The sequence below is a fragment of the Manacus candei genome, unplaced genomic scaffold, assembly GCF_025592945.1.
Source record: "Manacus candei isolate 608988 ecotype Guabito, Panama unplaced genomic scaffold, ASM2559294v1 h1tg000044l, whole genome shotgun sequence".
NCBI lineage: Eukaryota > Metazoa > Chordata > Aves > Passeriformes > Pipridae > Manacus > Manacus candei.
Genome location: NW_026138092.1, coordinates 2,151,724 through 2,166,724, shown reverse-complemented (window position 1 = coordinate 2,166,724; position 15,001 = coordinate 2,151,724). Strand labels below are relative to the sequence as shown.

The window sequence follows — 15,001 nt, the reverse complement described above, 5'->3', positions numbered from 1 at the left end:
AGTTTTTCATTACACAGGAGGTGAAATTTTTAATCCTTTCTGGCTCTGAAGATCTATGTTCCTGAACATCCTGGGGATGGAGCTCACATTGCTGAAACAAAACTAATCCTTTCTACATTAATATTTAGGGTCAGATCTTACAGAAGCTCAAGGCAAATCAAGGAGGTTTTTAAAGGCCAACCACCAAAATCAGGACCCCCAAATCTGCTCTCAGCATCTTTCTTGCAAACCCAAATGTCTCCCTGACTGAACCCAGGCTGTGCAGGCACCTCCAGCTCTGCCTGTGCCTTTGCACATGGGGATCTGTGGCGAGGCAGTGCCTGAGGAGCTCTCAAGTCCTTTGCCTGGCACTGTTTGAAGGGGGAGGCCAGGGAACACCTACAAAAGAGAAAGAGAGAGAGAGAAGGATTTCTTGTCCCTTCCCTGACACATCTTTGTGGGTAAGAAAGCTGGAGCACCTGACTCTGTCAGTAAAGCTGAACAGTTGAGACAGCAGCAAGAAGGAGCTCTGACTTCTGGTCTCTGGTCTCAGGGCTATTTTTGTCCTGTCACTCTTCCTGCTCTTTTCCTGCTCACCCATAGCTGTGACAAATGGGGGTGGGGGGAAGTTTTGGAAGGAGCTGCCAGAGCACAGGCTTTCACCTACTGCCTCAGTGCATTTCCAAAGGGAGAGACATTTGGGCCCCTCTTGGCCCCACAATTTTTTGCTTCATCAGCTGAGATTTGTCAGGAAAACATATCCCAACTGTGCTGAGTACCAGCTCGTGGGCTGGTGTCTGGCAATCACTCCCAGGAAGTAAGAAGTGTAGCTTTGAACCCTTACAGCAGCTGGAGCATGTCCAGCTCCCTGGACCCACTGCTCCTGGCTACAAGGCACTTCAGAATGAGTGGATCAGTGTCACCATTGCTGTTGGCTATGAATTAGAAGTGTAAAAAACAACCCTTGCTCTGTTATGAAGCAACTGGATGTAGGTTATGTCTCCCAGAAATGCTGGATCCAGCACATGTGATCTTCCTAGCATTCACATCTGCATGGAGAGCTCAGAGTGTCCCTGTGCTCCTCCATTTCCTATCTAGGTTGTGTAAATGAGAAAATAATACAAAATATCAGATAGCATGCCACCCTGAAGACATCGTTCTGGACTGAGCATTTTATCCATGTGACCCCTTGCACATTCTCCTCCTCAATCTCTTTGAGTAAGGAGGAACACACACACACACACACACACACACACACACACAGTCCACAGAGGTGACACGGGAAGCCCTGGATTGGAAACTCAGTTTCCAGTTGCTTTAGGGTGGGCAATTAATGAGCTGCTGCCCAGAAAGGGATGAGGCACCACAACCCAGGGCTGTTTGCCCAGGACAACTGTGGGACTTCGACCTCAGATGAGCCTCTGGCCCCACATGAGGACCAGCCCCCAGCTCTACACATCTGCTCTGTCAGTGTGGAAACTGGACCTGAAACCCAGCTCTTCAAAGTGGCAATATTTCCATGAATGGTGACCAACTGATGACACCCACAGCTTGGCACTCCTACACCTTATTTTATTTTAAGGTTAGCATCTGAAGCAGTTCAGTTCACCATAGATTTGAGTGGGAGTGTTTGAGCTTAGGAGACTGGTTTGAAAATGTTGACTCAAGTGCATGGGTTATTCCCAGGTAACATCCACTGAGTCACACAGAGGATCAGTTAAAAGCAGCTTGCAGTGCAACAGCTCATGCTATCTTAGTCCTACAGGGATTGAAAGTCCTTTGGTTTCCTGTTTGTTGATCGGGTGCTTTCTCCAGTGCTCAAGTCAGTCAAAGGAAGAAAAAAATTAACAGAGCTTCATAGAAATATTGCATTCTTTCCTAGAGTGGAGGCAAAACAAACAGAAGTTTAAAGTAAGCAATCTCTACCAGCGGATCTTTTCCCCTTTTATTGCATGAATTACAATGCCCTTCAGCCAGCAGAAGGCAGAGAAAGTTCTGCCAGGAAAAAGAGTTATTTGAAAAAGTTTACTTTAAACTTTTGTTTGCTTTGCTGCATGCACACACACACACACACACAAAGAAAAAATAAAAAAGAATAGAGACTCTTTCTTCTTCCACTTCAGTGCTAGGCAGAAAGAAAATGGATTTCTCTTTATCGACTGGTATGTGGTTGGCAGAAGTAAAGGCAAGTTTCCTCATGGTCATGCCTCTGTGCTCAACCATGGCCTGGAAGAATACTGTGAGAAGTAAAGCAGGACTGTCCTGTTCACCAAGGACATGCAGAGCAGTGTAAAAGAACAGCTACGAATATCTCTTATCATTCCACTGAGATAAACAAGCATAAAGCTACCAGAGTCAAACAGCAGAATTTTATTCTAATATAATTCTTCAATGAAACTTTTCCTTCTAAATCTCTGTCCCTTTTGTAATGATGACAAAAATTACACAGTCTCTTTTCATTCTCACACTTGCAAATCTGGAATAACAGGAAAAGAGCTAAAAAAGCTCTTTGTTGGCCAGGACAAAATTCTGACTAAAAAGTTATATGTTCTCAAGACAAAACTCATCACCTATTGTGAAAAATGTTCCCATTTATGACTGGTTCTAATGTTTTCATTTGAAACAGGCTCCTTGATCAGAAGTTAATAAAAGTGTGTTGTGAAATATGCAGAGCATTTTATAAAATGTATAAGAAAAACAGGGTGGTTTCCTGAAGACTTTATAATAGACAGAATAAGAAAAAGAGACAAAGGAAGATAAAAAGAGATTTGTAGTAATGTATAAGCAGGGGGGATAAAGCTGAATAGCAGTTGGATTAGTGCAGCATGAGTTTGTTTTTAAAGTACATCCCTTTTCTGCACTTCTACCCTCTCCTGTTTGCCCCACAACCCTGACCTTGCTCCTCCCCGTTTCAAAAGAGCCGCCCCTTCTTATTTCCCTCCTGACCTGCATTCCTCACTGATGGCTGGAACCGGGCGATAAAGGCACCAGCAAACCCGGCTTGCCCGAGATCAGAAGATACGGAGGGTGATGTTAGCAAATTAACTGATTGGTATAAAACAAAAGGGGGGAAAAAAAAAGTTGTCAGGAAGCCGAGAACTTTTGAACCCGTTTAAACAAATAAGTGGCAGAGGAGCAGCCTTATCTGTGACAGGAACAGCGCCTGCAAGAGCCAAGCCAGAGCTTGGAAGCTACAATCAGATGCAGCCTCTGAGAACAGCCCCTGGTAGGGGAACAGAGCTGCTTAAGAAAGAGGAGTTCCTGCCTTGCAAAAGGCAGGACACGATGGGATGCTCCCTGCTGCTGTTTCTGCCCCTCACAGACATGATCTCCACACCCCCCAGCCTGCAACACCTGTAAGGAGACAACAAAGTCTCTCTGTGCACTCCCTTTGTGATTACATGTCTAAGGGCCCTGTGCTGGTAAAGAAAGGATGCTGTACTGCAAATAATTGCAGTAAGGCTTTGAGACACACACAGGCTCATTTATTTAGTACTACTAACTGGCTTTCCTGCTTCTCCACCAACACTAAGAGGGTTAATGCCTTCCTCCTGGGCTGGCCTCCAGAGATACTGCCCTCTGTGGCTCCAGATGGCTTTCAGAAATCTCCAAAGTTTTGCTGCCCTCATCGGTGACAGATGTGGGAGTTACAGTTTGAAATTTGGGGTCCCTAAAGTAAAGCATAAAGAAGTCCCAGGAATGCCCAGAAGCACTCCCAACTGTGCCAGTGGTACAGATCACTGGAAACACGCTCTCACATAGAGCTGAACATGAGGCTTTATTACCAACCACGTCACTTCCCTTCTCCCCCACCACTTTATCTCAGAATTCCAGTGCAGCCTTCCCTTGGAGCCCCCTGCTTGGCTTTTGCTGCTCCCCCAGAGCCCCTCAGCCTGGCACCTCACTGCAGTGGGCACACTGCTTACAGGCCTGGCAGCACCGTCTCCTGAGCTGCATCCCACATGGCACCACCATCCCGAGGGCACAGCCTGCCTCAGCCAGAGCCACAGGCTAATTCTGCCCTGGAATCAGCCCTGTTATTCCAGCACATTTATTTCAGCTGACACCTAAAGTAACCTGAACCAGAACACATCTCAATCACTGCTTTTGTCATGACAGTTGGACACAATTTTTCATCACCTCCGTGCTTGAGAGCTACCTCCAGAGCATGCCTTTGTTCCAAGTTCTGTTCCTCTTTTCCTGATGTAGAAAGAGGAGATCTGTGAGGTGGCTGCAGTCCTGGAGAGGACTTTGTTAAGCAGGCTGGAACACTCACAAGCAGAACCTGACAAGCAAAGCCTCTGAGGTCAGCTGGCACTGGCACCACACAGGGCTTGGAGAACAGATTATTGCTTCATTGTCATTACATACAGCCCTTGACCAGCAGCTCTTGTGCATAGAACTGACATTTGTACCATCCTCCATTAGTATTGCTTCAATTTTGATCTGGGGATGAGGCCTAAAGTAGCCATGAAACATGGGATCATTTCTGAATGGGCTTGGAGCAGATGGCACATAGTAGGGAGAATCTTTTTGCTCATTCAATTTGTTAAATAACACTGACCCCTCGAAAGAATGGCTTACTTTAAAGCATGGGTTTATGTAGCTGCTGTACGCTACCTATGACCACAGAGCACATTTCTGCTCATCCTTCTCTGCACAGACACACAACATGCACAGAGAAAATATCTCAGAAATGGATGCAGGCTGAGGTTGTCAGATCCAGAAGGATGCTATTCATTTGTAGCTCACAGCCCATGTATTCCATGCACACAATCTTTCTGAAGAAAACAATAATTTTAAAGGAGAAAAAAACCCAACCAAACAAGGACAAAACCTGACTAAACAAGACCATTCAAGCCATGTAACAGTAAAAGCAGATCTCACAGGCTCATGTGGTTTCATGAAAGCTGTGCCCAGCCACAGGGTCTTTCCCTTTTTCTCTCTTTTTCCTGCTATTCCTGCAAGATTATACTGATTCACTAATCTGTTATGCTTTTAGTCAAGAAATGTTGCATACAAATCATTCATTAAAAAGATAACTTACAGGATATAAATGGGAGTTGCTTTAAGATTCAGTTAATTTTTTTTTTCACTTTTGTTTACCTGCAGGGGAGACATCCTTGCAAATTTACCATTTGATGCTTCTCTCATTTTCCCAATAATCCATAATCTATTTGTGTTTCCTCCAGACCCCAACCCTCCTTTTCTCCAGCAGTATTTCCCTTTTCTTTTGACAAATTCAGTTATTCAGGTAGGGAAACGTGTGGTTCTCTAGACAACATCACTCAACTATCTTTTTTGCCCCAGAATTTATTTTTTTTTCTGTTTTTCCCCCTTTTTGAAAACTTTACATATTAGAATTAGGACACATTCATGCCTTTGTTTGGTTACCCACCAAGCATCCCTGTTTTTACCTTTGTATCCTTGTTGCAGCACTGGTGTCCCTTACTCCAAATCCAAATGTTGTGCTCCAGTCTTCTCAGCTGTGCTGGGGATTGGGTGGGGACTGGAAGGCAACTGCAGACAGGGTGTGGATGCACCACAGAGGGAGGGTTTTTGGGTGTTTATGTCCTCATCAGTACCTGCCAGAGGACACATATTCCTGCCTCATCTATTTCCAGAGGGAGTGCAGGCACCAGGAACTGCTTCTGAGAACAAGGAGTCAACCCCCAAAGTCTTTAAGAGTTGTGTTATAGGCACCAAAGCAGAGCTAAGCATCAGAGGGAAGATTATCCTTCACTAAGACATGAACTGTAATTTCAATGAGGATATATTTGGCTTTTATCTGCTTCAATGAGACCCACCTGCCAAGGAGGGGTACAAGCTGCCTCTTCCTTAGCTGGCATCTGCACTGCATGGGTTACAGCTGCTACTATTTTCATTTAGGGCCTAACCCCTTGACAACAGAGCACGTGACTTGTGCACAGGATTTGGATGAGTCCTAGCTGGGCATTTGCAATTGGTATTTCTGCAGCTCTCTTACACAGGGAGGAGCACATTTTCAGTTTGAGGAGTGTGACCTGATCTTTCCTCTCTAACATAAATGAGCTGCTACCCACATGGTTAAGGTGGGCATTTGTAAGTGGGGTGGAAACCCCCATATGTTAAGAGGCAGAGACAAAATCAGCAATGGCTGAGGAGTGGCAAGAAAAACAATTTGAAGTTCACTTTAAAAAGAAGAAAAGGCTCATAAACACGACTGAATGAAAAACAGCCGAACGAATTCCACCATTGATAATGAGCAGGAAGCCCAGTGCTTGGGATCATGTTTATGCAAATCTGTTATTACTGCAAATTGGCATCCTAAGACCCTGATCATACAACACTTGCACATATGCTTAACTTTATGCACATGAGCAGCCTCATTAACGCCAGAGACTTAGTCGTGCATAAAACTGAGCAAATACATGAGTGTTTGTAAGACTGGGATTTAAACACAAGGGAAAGAAAACAAATTTACTGTATCATCAACAATTATTTCTGAAACCCATCAGAAGCCAAGGTGGTGCCAGAAGTCTGCATAGTGCAGAAACATTCAAAGAGAGAGAGGAGTGGGACTTTGAAAATTGCTGCCTTTAACTCAATCCATTAGACAAAATAATGGTGGGCCAGGAAAATATCCCTGCTTAGATTCAAATATAACTGATTTTACAAAATAAACTGCATTGTCTCTTAAAAACATAGTTTTAAAACTTAGTTATTGTAAAGAAGAGCTGTTTATAATCAACTTGGATTTGACTAAATTATTCAGCAGTGTCTCACAAAAGTCTTACAAAATTAATTTAAATGGTGTTAGGTTTATGTGGATTCAGAGCTGACTGCAGCATTTATATAAATAGTTACAATAAATACAAAGGCTTACATTGGAGGGAGGTGCCTATTGCACTGCAGTGAAGACTGATGGTCAGTCCTGGAGTTAATTTTAATTAGAATATTTGGCAATGCTTCAGAAAACAGAAGAGCTCCCTTATGTTAGGAAATTTGATGAAAAGATGCTTTTTCCTTGGTAATCTAACGGAGGAAACACAATAAAATTTGAGTACTTACCAGCAAGACAAGAAAAAACAAAGAGCTGTAAAACAACATCTGTAGAAGTAAAGCTTCTGCCAAATTTAAAGGGATAGTTCGGGAAAAGGAATTCTGGGAAAAGTGCAACCCCGCACTGGGGAGATGTAAAACAAGGCCTCTACAAAACATAGTTGTTATCACAAACAGAATCAGTCAAAATTCATGTTTCTGTTTCGTGATAATTTCTGTGTGCTTTTTAAGCATTTTTTTGGTTACACTTTGAAAAAAATGAGTACATTCTCAGCTGTCACTTTTACTGCTACTTTTTGGTGTGTAGGGATCTTTTTCTCATACTTTCTGTCCTTCTCACCCAGCAGCATCGCTGCTGTCAATTTAGCTGTGCAGCAGCAAAGCTGATGTAATTACTGTGCTTTGTGTTAGTCACACCTTGCAGCTCGTTTCGAAGCGGCAGCTCCGGGGCCCCTCGGGTTCTGTGCGTGGCCATGGACCCGACTCCTGGCAAAGCCTGGGTGTGCCAAGGGCTCTTGGTTCTCCACGAGGTTTGTTCGGGAGGGTTGTCATGGAGATGGAGAGTCTGGGAGCGGGGTGTGTGTGGACAGGCTGCCCACAGCCAGGGCGGCGAGGGCTGGGCTGGCAGGGAGCCAGGCAGCTCGTGAAAATGCTTCAGCACGCTGGCACTCGGAGTTTGGGTCGGGTTTAACTGGAGCACGGGTGCTTCGGTGATCAGCTGTTTGCCAGTCTGCATCCATCTTAAAGGCTTGATTTTATATAAAGATAGCACGGGGGTGGGGTGTGACTGGTGAGGGAGCATCTTCACTTCTGTAATCTCACAGCATTGAATGTATGAGCACAAAGTGAAAAGAGTAACACAAGCTGGACCACAGTCTTGTCCAGGAGCCCTCTTCCCACCACCTCTTATCCCAAAGGAAAGAAGGTTTAAACTTTCTTCATGGGTTAAGTTTTGACTTTTTTGTCTCACCTGTATGGATTTCAAAGAATAAGTTAAGACTGAGACTGGATGTGATATCAGTGCCATGGTCTGGGAACCACGGCGGGGTTGGATCAAGAGTTGGACTTGATGGTCTCAGAGGGCTTTTACAACCTGACTGATTCTATGATTCTGTGATTAACTGAGTGCGATTATGAACTGGCCTTTAACGAACTATCATGATAAAGACATAAAAAATGGTATTATTGGTGAGAAGAGCGATGCTGGAGGTGTAGCAGCTGGAGGAATCAGACCTGAAAATATTTTTTCATTCTGCTTAATGTCAAAATGTGCAACATTGTTTCATGTGGTTGGTCAATAAGATGCACAAGTCTGCAAATTCCTGGCTTCAGAGTACCACCATGACCTGAGTTGAAGGTCTGTGACACCTGGAGAGTGACAAAAAGCCTGAAATAAATTTGCACAGTATTTATCTTGTTTTAAATGCCTACTTGCTTCATTCCAACAGGTAAAGAGCACAGAAGATCTGTTTATCAGCACAGCTCTAGCAGCTTAAACCTCCCAAAGGATGTGATGATAATATTGCAGTTTCTTCTAAATACTTCTAAAACTTCTAAATGTTTCAATTCTTTGAGGGAATATTTATTTCACAATAAACAAGTCCTTACCTTATTTATTATATACTGAAGCCCACCTTGACATGCAACACTGAACACAAATTTCTGTTTGACTGCTTTCATGGAAACAGTTCTTCATCAAGTATTTACTTTCAGAGTGAAACCTTAACATATTTCTTTTTATCTGCCTGGTCCATCACTGATTTGTTTTTTTTTTTTTTTTAATTTTTCCTGTTGGCCCTACTGGACGTGTCACGTGCCTCTTAATACATATAATTACATTAAAAAAATGTTGAACCAGATTTTTATTTTTCAAACCAGTCAACTAGTTATTAGTTGATCTGATAAATAGATTAGATGAATTTGCTTTTGTAAAAACAGTTTGTTCAGCTGATCCTTAGCACTTGGGGTGCAAGTTTGTGTAACAAAATCATAACTCATGCCCGATTATTATTTTTCTGATTTGATATTTCACACCATAGGCTCATAGAACAATTCAGGCTGGAAGGGATCTCAGGGGGTCACCTCACCCATCTTCCTGCTCAAAGCAGGGTCAGGTGTGAGATCAGGTTGCTGAGGGCTTTGTCCAGTCTCAAAAACCTGCAAAGATTTTAACACAACCGCACAAGCTCTCTCTGGGAGATCCTTTCCAACACGTTACTGTCCTCATGGTGAAAAGGTTTCTCCTCATGTCTTGCTGAAACCTCTCTTTTTTCAGTTTATGCCCATTGTCTCTCCTCTCTCTCTTGGCTTTGGGCTCATGTAACCAAGGGGTTGTCACAAATAAACCCTTTAATTTCTTGTCAGTATGTCTGCATGCATTAGGAAGGACAATTGTAATATCCTTCAGGGTCTAAGGCAGTGAATCTAAACAAAATTCTTCTGCTCTTTATGTGCTGTATTAAAAGATGAAAACTCATCCTCTATGTAAGGAAAACAGCGTTTCAGTGACGATCTGACCCAGAGACAGGAGACCAGTTTCCCTATGAAAGATGTTCTTTCATTACAAAGACTATTGTAGCCTAAACATTTTATGATGTATTTTCTTTCCAAGGAACTTTTTTCAATCTCACTGAGCATGCTGAAGTCATTATATGGTTACTAGAGATGCTTTGTCCAGACAGTCTTACTGTAGGTTACAGTTCTGCAGGAGATTAAAAATGATGTATTAGTAGATATCCTTCTAAAAATACTCTTTTAAGTAATATGTATCTTCATCTTCCCAAACCTAGAAGAACATATACAACAGCAAAGGAAATATAGCAAATAATTGAGGGCAAATGATATATAACAATGAGAACTTTTACTGCTGTATTTATTTAAATGAATGGAAATGTCAAAATGTGAAAGCAAAGCACTTTGGTTTATTCACATATTTTACATTCAAAGGACCGGCAGATTTTTAGTTTTTCAGAAAAATAGACTCCTGTTGTGGTTTCAAAAAATTTGACAGAGACATGGAATATACTTAATGAAGCCTGTCACTGCAATGCATACAATGAAAATCTTGTGTATACGGAAAAAAAAGAAAAGAAAACCAAACAAAATTGACCGTTACTAAAAAAAGAGTTCCTTTTAATATAAATAAAATTCAGCGTGGTGCTTTATTTTAACAGACAACACAGCAGTGGGATTTATTAACAACTACATATTTACAGTGCCTCACTGGTAAAAACATTGGGCTTCGCCTGAGATCCCAGACACTTCCTGAGAAGGCAATGTGGGCAGGAGATTGCTGAGCACTTCACATGAACTGGGTGCTAGGAGGGTGAAATTAAAGCCTACTTTTAAAATAAATAAGATGCCATGGGTGGAACTGTTGATGCATCATGTTCATGCTCTGATCTGCCAAGGAGCACTTCAAGTGCTCCCTTTGCTTTCAGCAGATCTGTGGATACTCCTAAGGTTGAGTGCAGGATTGTTCCAAACCCAGGAGCCTCAGAGGAAGACAACTGCTTGACTCAAAGGAGCTCTGAGTAGAGAAAGCTGTTGTAACTGCAATTTTACAGGGGCACATTACCTTGAATTTAAATCTGTATTCTTTTGCATGGCTGATTTCTACCACTTTATTTTTAATTTGATCCTACAAAGCCTGGATTTCAAGTATCTCTTTGAAGTGACAAACCTGTGAAAGGATCTTCTTCCCACAGCCTCCAAAATCATAGTGCCAGTTTAGCAGATCTCAGCCTTTTTGGCAATTAAATAAAACAGGAACCAGATCTTTTTCAAAGTATTCACAAAATAATCTTTCACTTATAAAATGGCTGTCCCACCATTCTTGTATCAGATCTGACCTCAGCTCTTTAGATCTAAACAGTTCTTTAGAAGTTATAAAAATAAAGCATTGATTAATATACAAATATATATTTCAGAGTGATAAGAGAATATTATTAAACAAATTCCTTTTTTAATCTACTTTAAATTAAAAGAAATGTTTTCAAAAGTCTAGGCTGAAGCAGATCTTTATCTATTGACTCTTTAATGGAACACATTCCCTGCAGATGGTCACATGCAACTTAATGTAAGAAGCTCATTACTACAAAAGGACAGTGAAACATGTTTCCACTAGCAAAGCAATTCCTAAAATCTGCCTTGCCAGTTGGTTTTTGATATTTTGCTTTCAAGAATTGCAGATATTTTTAATATTGTTGAATTGTTGAGCTCCTTTAGAAATTAGCTTCTTTCCCTGGTCTTTATTAATACTTGTTTTGCAATAATCCATTTTTTTTTGTATACTGTTTGTATACAGAATAATATAAATGTTCTGCAGGAATGCACACATATGTACAAAACCAGTCAGTAATTCAGTTAAGAGATATGCCTGCTCACTGGGTCATTTCATGCTTTCACAATACCATATTTTGCCGTAATATCCATAACAACAACATGTGGGTTGCTCCCTTCTTCCACTGAGATGCTTATGGGTGTTTTCCTCCCGTTTATCTCAAGCAGCCGAAGCAGCAAGGAACATTTTTGAACAACCTGTAATACTCTTCCTGAATCTGAAATAAAAATATTGAATTCAAATATGAAATAGGTTTATTGCTAGGTCTAGATGTCTTTAAACTCATTTTGTACTGCTCCTGCCTCCAGATGTTTTAAGGTGGGGCTGGTTTTGACCTTAGGACAGAACAATGAACCCCATCGTCCCGGGGTAAGTGTGGGGACACATTGGAATATCTCATCAGGTTAATGGCACTATAACCAGTTTTACAATTAAAAAACCCCATTTTCGCATGTTTAACACCTTAGTTTTAAAGCTGGGAGGAAATATGTGAGCAGGTAAAAACTAGACAGAGGTTCTGTCTCTGCTGGAGACAAAAGCTCAATTTCTGGGCTGGCACCTGACTGTGTAGGTACATGAGACTGCCTGAGTCACTTCCCACAGGGACTGGAACACTCACCTTCCTGGACAGTACACAAAGGAAAATGAAGATGAACATCCCCTGGAATGCATTGAAGATTGTAAAAAGGTAGGCAGTAACCACGGATCCCTGGACCACGTGGAGCACCCCGAAGATCCAGGTGGCCCCGAGGAGGAACAGGAGGGCGAGGGCACCTCGGGCACAGGACCTGGGCAGGAGAGAAACATCGTGAGCGACGTGCAGGGGCAAACCACTTCCCTTCTTTCTCCACTTCGGGTCAGCAATTCGCTGGCAGCTGCAAAGGCCTGAGGAGTGCAAGTGCACGGGCTGCTCTTCAGGGTGTGCTGCAGCACCGTGGCACGGATGGGCTCACGGGATCCCTTCGCAACAGCAAAGGAGTAAAACTGGAGGGCCTTAAAACACTGGCTGCTTTAATCTTCAGATGTGTTCTCTCTGGTGTACTGCAGCACCATATGATTTGATTTAAATCTACTGTTAGTGTAATTCCCCAAGGAAAAACATATGCCTGTTATGAAGCGTTCCCCCCACTTTTCCTCCTCCCCCTTATCTTCCTCAAAAAAATAACCCAGAAAAAATGTACAGTATGCTCTGAGGTCAGTGCATGTGCATGACATCAAAGGATTCCCTGGCTGCCTCTCAGGTTCACTGCAGAGGTGCCAGTTGTAAAACCAGACTTTCTTTCTTTCATTCTTTCTCTTTAAAAAAAAAAAAAAAAGAAAAAAATTATTTTTGTTTTTAGAACACAAATACTCTCAAATAGCTCCTGGGTCAGCATATTGATGCTTTAAAATTGTAGGAACTGATTGGCTATGTCTTTTTTTTTTGTTCCAAGATGCTGTAGAGCACTGTTCACAGACTTGAGCAAATTACAGCATGTTGTCTTGGAAATGAAGCCACTGATTACTTTCTTATTCATTCTCAGCTCAGTCATTGCAGGACTTCCTTTGAACAGCAGACATTTTTAGCACTGTTCCCCTGAAAATGAATAATTTTCAACTTCATTAGAACCAGGTCACCACACGAAGCTATGAAGGGTGAGGAATAAGAGAAAGTAATCAATCAAACAATTGCTAAATCCTAACTATAAATCTAGTGCAATGCATTGAAACTGCAGGAGTGTTCCTAAGCAACACAAACAGTGAGTTGTTTTCAATGTTCCCTGTAGTACACTTCAGCTTTTCCTCCACAAACGGTTTTCAAGGTCCCTATAAATCAGTTTTAAGGAGAGTGAGTTGATGGAAAAATCATAGCAGCATGCAAAGTAAAATCCTGGAGAGGATCTGCCCCATCCCCCCAACACCACAGGAGCACAGTGTCTCACTGCAGACTTTTCCAAGGAACATGAATGTCTCCAGCCTCTTATCTCTGAATTACTTGTTACTTCCAGGCAAATATTTTGGTCCCATTTCAGGCATAAGTTTTGAGATCTGTTTTGGCTTGTATAGAAGCTATGGAAAGAAAAAAAAAGGACAATTCCTTCTTTAACCTTGCCATCAGCCTTTACCCTCTGGTTGATGTGGGCTGCTGGCATTCCTCATGCACCTCTGACACCCCCCAGTGTTACTGTACAAGGTATAGCTGGATGGGAATCATGATTGCAAAATGTACTTCCAACTATATATAAGGGGATAACAGGAAAAAAAAAGATCCTTCTTTTTCTACAAATCTTTCAGGAGATTAAACTGTTATTTTTGAATACTCACTATCACCTCTGCCTGCATTCAAACTTACAGAAGGTAGAATTTGTGTTAAATGGCAAACTTACCTTATATTTTCATAGCAACTAACTTCTGGCTTTAACATTGCAGTGTGTCGAAACACTTTATAAATAATCACTCCAAAAGCCAACAAATTAACCTGTGGGGAATGAAGAAAGGAACTTTTAGTTCAAACCAGGACGCTTTTGAATGTCAATAACTGTTAAACATTTTAATGAAACAAGTCAGATAAAGTTTCTGTGTCTCTGAAACCTCCAGGGGAAAAAAAGTGTTCTGATCCACTTCCATTAAAAAATATGGGCCCTGCAATAAACATTGATCACACAGGGATGGAATTCCACCTTATCTCAACTTTATCACTACTAACAGTCTGCAAATGTCCATTGATTTTATTGGTAAATCTCTTTGATTTCCTGCTGAGATTATTTTCCCTAAGCATAGATGTAGGGAAAAGGGAACGATGGAGAGAAAGGAAGGAAACGGAAGCAAGGCAAAGAAAGGAAAGGAGAGGAAAAGGAAAGAAAAAGGAAAGAAAAAGGGAAGGGAAGGAAAGAAAAAGGAAAGAAAAAGGGAAGGGAAGGTTTAGGAAGGGAAGGTTTGGGAAGGGAAGGTTTGGGAACGTTTGGGAAGGGAAGGGAAAGGGAAAGGGAAAGGGAAAGGGAAAGGGAAAGGGAAAGGGAAAGGGAAAGGGAAAGGGAAAGGGAAAGGAAAGGGAAAGGGAGAAAAATCACCAAACCCTCTCCATCCCATGGGTTTTCTCTTCTCTATCACGTTGATCTTGACAAATATATGTCTTTTGTTACTGAATAACATTAATAACATCATACATTCTGGGGTCTTTAGGGTGTGAAAACTTTCAAGTGGCACAAAAAAACTTTGAGGTTTACACAAAGAATTTTTAAAAAAATCTAACTAATTGAGAGGCTTCTTGCTGTGTATTCTCTCTTATTTTTCATGTTTGTTTCATAGATGAATAATTTTGATATTTTTTTTCCCCTGCTGCCTGTATAATGGCATCGCTTTATTTGAGTTTGAAACAGAGAAAAGCAACTAAAAGAAGCAGTTTTGCAAATGATGCTCAATTATAGTTCTGATCCTCTCTTTGCTTGGCTAGGCTTCACTGATCTTTCATTTAAATTTATGCTGCATTCCTTTAAAAATGTGGATGGTTGCTTTCTTGCTTTTTAAAAAAGTATTGTATTTTGCTTTTCAGCATTTAACATCAGAATCTATTTAAAATGTTAGGAAATGAACCAAAACTTCACCGGATGTCATTCAGATAGTATTTGTAAATCCTTGGTTATAATCTCTTGGTTGATT

The 15,001-nt window shown here is 41.5% G+C and overlaps 1 protein-coding gene and 2 long non-coding RNA genes across 3 annotated transcripts in view; 1 reads left to right on the top strand and 2 right to left on the bottom strand.

Annotated features, from left to right (window-relative positions):
- Nucleotides 1–15,001, top strand: part of LOC127474798 (uncharacterized) — a 652,309-nt gene that overhangs the window by 166,579 nt on the left and 470,729 nt on the right. The gene's annotated exons all lie outside the window — the stretch shown is intronic.
- On the bottom strand, nucleotides 1,814–5,450 carry LOC127474802 (uncharacterized). The gene is made up of 3 exons (XR_007905986.1): nucleotides 5,397–5,450; nucleotides 4,867–4,940; nucleotides 1,814–1,857 (listed from the first exon to the last, which is right to left on the bottom strand). It is a non-coding gene; the product is annotated as an uncharacterized LOC127474802 (long non-coding RNA).
- ADGRL4 (adhesion G protein-coupled receptor L4) overlaps nucleotides 9,920–15,001 on the bottom strand; it is a 75,765-nt gene continuing 70,683 nt past the window's right edge. Inside the window, exons 14-16 of the mRNA XM_051796030.1 lie at nucleotides 13,729–13,820; nucleotides 11,982–12,150; nucleotides 9,920–11,579 (exon numbers count right to left, since the gene is read on the bottom strand). Of these exons, the coding sequence (XP_051651990.1) occupies nucleotides 11,517–11,579; nucleotides 11,982–12,150; nucleotides 13,729–13,820 (324 nt within the window). The 3' untranslated portion in view covers nucleotides 9,920–11,516. The remainder of the gene's footprint in view (nucleotides 11,580–11,981; nucleotides 12,151–13,728; nucleotides 13,821–15,001) is intronic.